The 8,858-nt window shown below is 33.2% G+C and overlaps 2 protein-coding genes across 8 annotated transcripts in view; one reads left to right on the forward strand and one right to left on the reverse strand.

Annotated features, from left to right (window-relative positions):
• Nucleotides 1-4,284, forward strand: part of sona (sol narae metalloprotease) — a 148,343-nt gene extending 144,059 nt beyond the window's left edge. For all 6 annotated transcript variants that reach the window (XM_076529144.1, XM_076529143.1, XM_076529139.1 and 3 more), the window contains 2 exons: nucleotides 619-1,031; nucleotides 3,497-4,284. In XM_076529144.1, coding sequence (XP_076385259.1) covers nucleotides 619-1,031; nucleotides 3,497-3,633 — 550 coding nt within the window. In that variant the 3' untranslated portion in view covers nucleotides 3,634-4,284. The remainder of the gene's footprint in view (nucleotides 1-618; nucleotides 1,032-3,496) is intronic.
• A 2,430-nt stretch (nucleotides 4,285-6,714) lies between these two features.
• LOC100876661 (homologous-pairing protein 2 homolog) lies at nucleotides 6,715-8,847 on the reverse strand. 2 transcript variants are annotated; one of them, XM_012290921.2, is made up of 5 exons: nucleotides 8,710-8,847; nucleotides 8,236-8,378; nucleotides 8,040-8,168; nucleotides 7,719-7,956; nucleotides 6,715-7,651 (listed from the first exon to the last, which is right to left on the reverse strand). In XM_012290921.2, the coding sequence occupies exons 4-5, from the start codon at nucleotides 7,866-7,868 to the stop codon at nucleotides 7,199-7,201; spliced, it is 603 nt and encodes a 200-aa protein (XP_012146311.1). In that variant the 5' UTR covers nucleotides 7,869-7,956; nucleotides 8,040-8,168; nucleotides 8,236-8,378; nucleotides 8,710-8,847; the 3' UTR covers nucleotides 6,715-7,198. The 2 variants fall into 2 exon arrangements, with proteins under 2 accessions (XP_012146311.1, XP_003705703.1); XM_003705655.3 differs by lacking the exon at nucleotides 8,710-8,847 and adding an exon at nucleotides 8,561-8,693.
• Nucleotides 8,848-8,858: the final 11 nt, after the last annotated feature.

Below are 8,858 nucleotides of genomic sequence, written 5' to 3' on the forward strand. Positions count from 1 at the left end.
AAACTATAAATATTTACTTGTAAAGTAACAAATACAGATTTTTATTCATAAACGAAAAGTAATAAAATTGCAAAGTCGTTGAATGTTTCAATATTCAAAAATTCCACAAAAATTAAAAAATCATGTATCAAACTTTCAGAAAGAAATTAAAAAGAAATATATCTATGTTACCATACGTTGAATGCTACGAGTCGTACGCCATCTTGTGTAACTATCTGTAACTTCATTGAATCCTGCAGCAACCATAATTTCAAAAATCTAATTTCCCAAAGAGTACAACAAATTTTTTTCAAACTTAGACTACTTCTTTAAACTCGTTAAAAAAATACGTATTCATTATCTTTGGCTTTGGTAATTACACAGTATTGCAGAGTATCAAATCACGAGTTAGACTGTTCGCGACTGTTGTTGGTCGCATATAAATTATCTTTCTGTCCACTTCGACAAATGTTTGTATGTAGACAGCTGTTGCACATTCGCCAAGTATTAATCAAATATTCGTAAAGGCTTCAGATATTTTCAGCTTGAATCTAATTTTTGATGAGTTCTTCAGGTATTCAGTAAAGTAGATTTGGTCCACGTGCTTTCCGTTCGATAACGTAATACTATGTCACACAGGTATCCGTGGGAATCGACGACACAGAGCACGCCACAATCGAAATTTAAATACTCTTCACCGTCGTCGAGTCTGTTCTCGTCGACGAGCAATCCTTACAAACGCGTCACACCGTTCGCTACCACCGCAGCGAACAAATACACGTACACGACTGCCAGTTATTTGTACGCCAATAAATACAAGACTAAACTTAACAGTAGTAACGATAGTAATAGTAAGAACGGCTATGGTAGCACGACTACCAGAAGATACACACAGAGTAACATGTACAGTACCGTTAGCCCCTTGTCGAAGGTCACCAACGACCTAAATTACCCGAAAATTAGCCCGTTCAAACGTAAGAGTACGGTGAGCACGATGTCGTTTCCGTCAACAACCAAAGGAGATGAAAATGGGCTTCAAAACGATGCTCGTGGTAAGAGAATTCTGTATCAAACCAAAGATACCTGCTTTCTTCTCGGATTACAGAGGCTTCTCTTCTTCATTTCTTTAACATCGTCTTCTTACTTGACATTTGTTATCAACGATTCTATTTGGTCTAATTTATCTTTATCTTTTCTTGCTTCATTTATTAAACATTCTACCGTGAAGCGTTTAACCATCGACAGGTGTTCTTCCGCTTCCTCTTCTTCTTCTTCTATTTTACTCGGATATTCGAGCGACATTAACAAGGTAGTGATTAAAGCACTACAGGATGTCGTGATTAAAATTGCGACAAGCTGACACGTCGCATTTTTCATCGTTTCAAGGTTTCCAAGGTCGTTTCATGCGAATCACTTATGAGGCAGTGATTTCTTTGTGATCTCTATCTCATCAATGTTTTCCTTCTCCAATAATTTCATGGTATGTAATCATTGTAGTACATCACTCCACGGATAATTATAGTTTTTGTATACTTTTTGTAATAACGGCTGGTGTTACATTCTCGTTTCTTCCTTTTCAGTTAGATTAATCCTTGATTGTTTCTGGGTGAATGTATCTACGTCCATCGTTTCATGTTTATGTTTCTTTATTTATTAATTACTTTAATTAATGTGTATTATTAAGCACGAATGAAATAGAAATTGAACAGATTAAGTATAGTATTGTGGGCAGAAAAATTTTCTTAGGGAAAATAACGATACAGGAAGAAAACTTCATCATCTGCTATAATACTTGACACTATAATATTTTTATTATATTATCTTCGTATAAACTTTTATGGAAGACCATTATGAAACAATATGTCATATTTGTTTGTTTTATGTTTGTCAAATTTCAAAAATTTTCAATCACTGCAGCTACATTAGAGACAATATAATGAAAAACTACTGTTAATTTGCAGGAGATATGTCTGATAAGCAACTAAGATTTCTAGTAAATATTAATTGTAATTACCTTCTTCCCCTCTGTCGCCATTTTCTCTAGGAAAGCCTACGTCAGGTTTTATACTTTAAAGATGTTTGAACATCTCTTTTCAACAAGACTTATGCGAATTTAATTAACAACTATAAACTTAACATAATTAACAATAACTATAAACTTAACACGTATATTGTATTTATATTCAGATATGCTTAAAGTACCATAATTTCTGTAAATGTTTATACTTAACGTTTACGAAATTATAGTTAATAATACAAACCTGAATATAAATACATACTTTCACGTTTTAGGTTTATATTTGTTATTAAAAAGTTCGCAACTATCGTGTTGAAAGTGAGCCTTCAAACGAAAATAAATATGGATTCCCTTAACACAATGGCTGCCACAGTAGAAATATCTGTGTATAGTCGGACACTTTAATGAAACTTAGTAAAGATATAATTATTTCAATTTCTTACCTTATGTTTTAATTAAAATCATAAAATTATTCATATTACTTCATCTAATCGGTGTAATATTTATGGTATTCAAAATTTCATTTTTCCTATTCATTAATGCGTATTTAATTTAATTAAATTCATGACATCTATCACGAATAACTTTGTACAGAAATCAATCTATTAAAACAAAAGAAACAACATTACTGAAATTAAAATGTTTTTAAAAAAAATATGGTTGCGTATTTCTTTCACTCTTCGTGTAACTTTTTGTTTGGTATTTGAATTTGCAGAGTGTTAAGAAAGTAATGATCATGAATTACGAAAATATTTCTTCGCATTTTTTAAAATGTAGGAATTTAAGAATTTAGAATTCTATAATTTGAAAATTTAAGAACTTAGAAATTTTAAATGTTTAAGAAATAGAAAATTTAAAAATTGGAGAACTTGAAAGTTCACAAATTTTAAAAATTGAGGAATTCGTGTCTTTGAAAATTGCTTAATTTCTAATTTCCACTAAATTACATCAATATTAGTATCTCCTGTTCCTGTACCTCCATTTTCCTTACAGGATACTACCATGCTCTTTAATCCTTTATTTCTTCTTTCCCTACGTCACCATTTTCTCTAATAATAATCACAGAATACTCTTCACTGTACATACATCGTATTTACTAACTAAATATAAATTAAAAAGGTAACATAGAATAACCAAAATGAAATCTTAAGATTTACAAGAAAATTAATACCAATATTCCTTTAGTAGCTACTGTAGAAAATAGTATTGCGACTTTGAAAAAAAACAACAGTAAGACAACATCAAAATTCTGCAAAATTTTCAATTCGTTCTAAAAAAATACTTTATTTTTAACATACTTCCTTCAGCAGCTTTTATCTTCTTAACAAAAAGGAACTTAGATTTGGAACAAAAAGCTTTGACCTACTACTAGGTCTCGATTTCAATCATTACTTTCTTACCATCTGTACCCAAACATAACAAATATTTTATCTTCTCTAAAAAGACCTACATCCAATTTTTCTTAACTATCAAGATTAATTTTATCCGATTTCTTTTCAGAACCAGAGGGCGATGAGTGCACGGACGTAGGGTCAGATTGCGCGGAGCTGATTGACAGGCTGAGAACATGGCTGTGCCACTTGCAATCCGTAAAAGGTCGCTGTTGCGCGTCCTTGAAGACGATTTGCACCGCTTGATATCGGCGCTGGGACGACGCTGGAATCGTTTAGAAACATGGCGTGGCCACGTTATCCGAGCAAGGAACCTGACATCGAAACGCGTTCGACCTGCAACCTGCACTCAGCACGCGTTCAGCTCATCGAGCAGAAACATCGACAGAAACGGAAATCGGAATCGTGTCCCTTCTGTCCCTTTTATATTCCACCTGTCCACGATTGTAAAGACACGATTTCTGGAGGAACTTTCAAGGTTCCGAATACTTTCGCGGTCTCGTGACCGCGCAGAACGGAAACAAGTGCAATCCCATTCAAATAAGTAGTTACGTATCACTGTGTGTTACCCAGATATAACTTTCTTCTTTCTTCCTCTCCTCTTTCTCTTTCTCTTCTTTTTTACGGTAGTACCACAACAGAGCTTTGTACAGTTGGCGAGTAATAAACAGCGTCTAGCGCGACGGAAACCTCCCTCCCCTCTTTTCCCGTTCGATCGATATTTCCGGTCGTTGAACGGATGTTCATCCGATGCACGTGATCGCGATGGAGAGACTCGTGTTACGATAGGAATCCCATTGTATGGTGCAACGCGTGCAACGCGAGAATAAGCTTCCCTAAGAAATCATGCAAAATTGTAGAGCGCAAGAAGACAAATAAAATGGTGATTATACGTAAGAGCTTAGTTGTTTCCGTTGTTTCCTTCCTTTCATTCTTTTTATTTAGATAATGAGTCATTTAAGCGGTGGCTTATCACAGGACGCAGGAGTTATGGTATCACAACCTCAAGACCTTAAAATAAAATTGAATATGATCAAACGATAGCTTTAAACATTAATCATTTGTTCAAAAGTACAAATAGAATTCTTCTTGATAACAGAACTCATCTTGACTCTGATGATCACGATAAAGTATAGGAATTATTGAAAATGATACGCATATAAATACAGCAAGAAAAAAGGAAACAATCTTTTAAAAAAACCGCCAGAAATGCTGATAACAGCGCCATCTAACACCAAACTGCTGAACTATGATGAACATGTGTAAAGTATCGACTGGATTCTGTCGGTAATTAATTGATTACACTTCAACGGTAATATACCATCAGCGAAGTATCTATTGTAGTTCCACATATCACTAAAAAATTAGAGTCCATCTAGCGGCGCAACGGGTGAACTAAACCTAAAAAATGAGGGTACGTACACGTATATATGGAAAATAAGAAAATGAATATTTCGGCACTTTGACGACGTAGTATGGTTCCTGAGGCATTTAGAAACAAATTTCTATTGGGGTTTGATGCGTTTTGATGCCTAATAAAGCCAGAAAATCAATTTTTGTCGAATTCGGTCCAAAACGGTACAGGTGGCGCCATCTAGCGGCGAGCGGCGGAACTACGAAAAACTAAAATTTCGATTTTCTCCGAAATGAGGCAATTTTACGCATTTCTGAGGGTCAGAAATTGTTCTGTGACCTCTCTCGAACCTATATATTGCTGCAAGAACATCCTCAGAACGCTAGAAAAGAAAATAAAAAAATAGGTCAAATCATGGACTAAAAAATTGGCGTCCATCTAGCGGTGAAAGTTGGAACTACAAAAATACAAAAATGCGATATTCTCGAAAATTAGCGAACTTTGAGTACTTCTAAGGCCCAGAAAGTGTTATGTGGTCGCATTAGAAGCAAAATAATGCAATACAAGCTTCCTGAGGACTTTAATAAAAAAAATTTTAAAAATGTAATTTTATGGAGAAAATTTGTGGCGCCATCTAGCGGCGAAACTGCGAACTAAACTGAAATAACGTACGTCCGACCGCGCGTTAAGGGGTCAATTAAAAATTGATTTTCTGGGCTTAATAGGCCAAAAATGAGTAACTTATTCAGCACAAATTGCTTTAGAAAGTCTAAAGAAGTATACTACGTCGTCAAAGTTGCGAAATATTACTTTTTATATTTTTCCTTAACGCGTATACGGGCATACGTTTTTCGAGTTTAGTTCGCGGTTTCGCCGCTAGATGGCGCCACAAATTTTCTTCATAAAATGACATTTTTTTTATTTTTTTTATTAAAGTCTTTAGGAAGTTTTTACTACATTATTGTGCTTCCAATGCGATCACATAACACTTTCTGGGCCTCAGAAGTACTCAAAGTTCGCTAATTTTCGAGAAAATCGCATTTTTGTATTTTTGTAGTTCTAACTTTCACCGCTAGATGGACGCCAATTTTTTAGTCCATGTTTTGACCTATTTTTTTATTTTCTTTTCTAGCGTTCTGAGGAGGTTCTTGTGGCAATATATAGGTTCGAGAGAGGCCACAGAACAATTTCTGACCCTCAAAAATGCGTAAAATTGCCTCATTTCGGAGAAAACCGAAATTTTACTTTTTCGTAGTTCCGCCGCTCGCCGCTAGATGGCGCCATCTGTACCGTTTTGGACCAAATTCTACAAAAATTGATTTTCTGGCTTTATTAGGCATCAAAACGCATCAAACCCCAATAGAAATTTGTTTCTAAATCCCTCAGGAATCATACTACGTCGTCAAAGTACCAAAATATTGCACTTTGCATGCGCAGTAGAATTGACATAGGCGGGTCATGTACGTATCACAATGCTGACACAAAATAATTAATTACTCGTTACCCGAACAGTATTTATGAATTTTTATGATCGCACCATGTAAATAATACATTGCTGATTATTCTTTAATCATAAAAGTTCATAGTCTGTGCTCAGGAAGTGAGTAATTAACGATTTTGTATACTCATTATCGTGTATATTCCTCCTGCGCGCCGCCCGCTCATGCCACGGAGGGATAAATACCGAAAAACCATATCCCCATAGACTTTAATGCAAAATTGAATTTGTTCGTGCTTATGTACTTGACTTTACAACTTTTTTGTCCACGTTTTTCTCTTGCACCACTCAACCAATTCAACCGGATGACACGGTTGACTATTTCTGCTTTTAGGTTAGGCGCGGAGCGCCTCAATCAAACAGACCTAGTTATTTATGCTGCTATGCCGTTTTAATCTGAAAATAATACGCATATGTGCAGAACTTCGACGAAATTTTGGTATATATGTAAAATAAAATTTGTTTAACATTCATAAAAAATAAAATAATAAATTTTGCTTTATTTTGTCGTTTGTGCGAGTACAGTTATCTGCTGTCACGTGTGCAGTTATTCACTTAATCGACTATTGCTTAATTTTTTCCTATTCACTAAATCTGGAAGTATGGTAAAAAAATTACTTCTGCATCTTTTTACATACAAAAATATAAATACACATATATGTATTTATTCAATTATAAATATAAAAATGAGAATACATTAAGACACATTACAATCTTTATAAATATTTCATTATAACAGCTTCAATGAATGGAGCATAAATTTCTAATTCTTGAAATACAGTTATACATAAATTCGTAACTTACATAAACGATAACTTATAATAATACCTAAATAAATATAAATATAAATAACAATTATGTCATGGATAATATTTTAAAACTTATAGTAGCAGCTAATCCTTAAAACAGTTGCATATTTTATATACATTATATTACATTTATAAACAATAATACTAATTTCATTGAATAATTTTTGGCTCAATCCCTATTTCTTCATATAACTCATTTTTACTCCCAGGATAATTTTCCAAGATACAATCTATAATTTCGGTACATAAACGTTTACGTTTTGCATATTCACGTGAGTATTCATCTAATGCTCTTTCTGCTTTTCTTTTAGTTTCGGTCAAATCTTCATTACTGCTTGTATCCATCAATTCATCTAACTTATTTGTTAACACTCTTATATTTTCTTCGAGCACAGCTTTTTGCCTTTTTGCTTCTTCGACTGTAATACTAGACTTCACGGATATTAACAATGCTTCTTGCACTTTAATTTCTTTGTCCAATTCCTGATATTTACTTTCAACTTCATTGGCATGTGCCTGTAATTCTCTATCTATTCTCATTAATTCCTCTACATCAAGATTTGAATCTTGAACTGGACAATAAACCTTTTGTTTCCCATATACCTGACAAAATACAGGTTGATTATATTGTTAAAAGTACAGATTTAATAAAAATAAGAAATAATTTTACTTTTTCAAATACTTTCCCTTCCGCAACCAATTTGTCTACAGCTTTTTGTACTGCTGATTTACCGTATTCATTATGTAGATTGGATACTATTTCATTTATACTATAAGGTCTATTTTGTACTTTCATGTATTTATATACCGTATCCGCCATGGTTGCTATTAGTATGTCACTTTTTTCTTCATACAAAACAATCGACCAAATATTTATATAACTTATTTAACATTTATTAGATTATTCACTGCAATGATAAAAAGTGACATGACACAAACTTTATACATTATTGTAATCATAATTCTTATCACGTAGTTTACAAACACATACGGTTTCACAATTATCTACAATTCCTTTTCATTCATTGAAAACATTACTACAGATCTAATCACCGCAAGTTATTTCTCCGCCGATGGAATTTATTGATGTGTAGGTTAAACACCCATTTTTTGTTTTAACCTAGAAAATAGCGTTGATTATTAAAACAAAATACAGGAAATTATAGATATAAATAATCTGCATCTACCTTTGTATTTCAACAGGTTTATTTTGTTTTGTTTATATTTCTACGAAAATATAGGAAATCGCACGATGGACATGCAACAAGTGTTTAAATCCCGTGACATATCTAAGTACTAAAAAGGCGCGGAATTTGATTGAATATTTGTCCTGAAATGAAATTCATGAAATTAATTAGTAAAGAATGTTCAAAAGACGATATAACATAATAGGAAATATCATAATTAAACAAGTATTTAGAAATGACTTATTTTTTTCGATAAAAATTATAATAATTCTTTATTTCTTAATTTTACTGAAATAATTGGTGCAGATTAAAAAAGGAAATATACTTAGTAATTGAAATATGAAGAATTATTTGCCAGAATATACTGTATTAAAGTCCTCGGTTATAAGTTAATATCTCTTAATATTTAACACGTAACATCTACCGCTCCGTCTGATACTTTTATTCGCTCATAAAATTAAGGCGCTCACTCACACAATATGGTGAGATGTTTACGAATGAATCGAGCATGACGATCCGTGTTAGACGTAGAGTAAATAGAAAAATAACCGCATTAAACCAAGTTGTGACAAACAGACGCAATTGCTGCGAATTAATTTTTCCCAGCAAAATACGGAATATAG

This window comes from Megachile rotundata, chromosome 2 (assembly GCF_050947335.1).
Source record: "Megachile rotundata isolate GNS110a chromosome 2, iyMegRotu1, whole genome shotgun sequence".
Lineage (NCBI taxonomy): Eukaryota > Metazoa > Arthropoda > Insecta > Hymenoptera > Megachilidae > Megachile > Megachile rotundata.

Bases quoted from the DNA above. Each gene is read 5' to 3' on its own strand.
- LOC100876661 (XM_012290921.2), bottom strand. From the start codon at position 7,868: ATGGCGGATACGGTATATAAATACATGAAAGTACAAAATAGACCTTAT. The intron at 7,652-7,718 runs GTAAAATTATTT...GTATTTTGTCAG, and splicing joins AAGGGAAAGTATTTGAAAAA to GTATATGGGAAACAAAAGGT.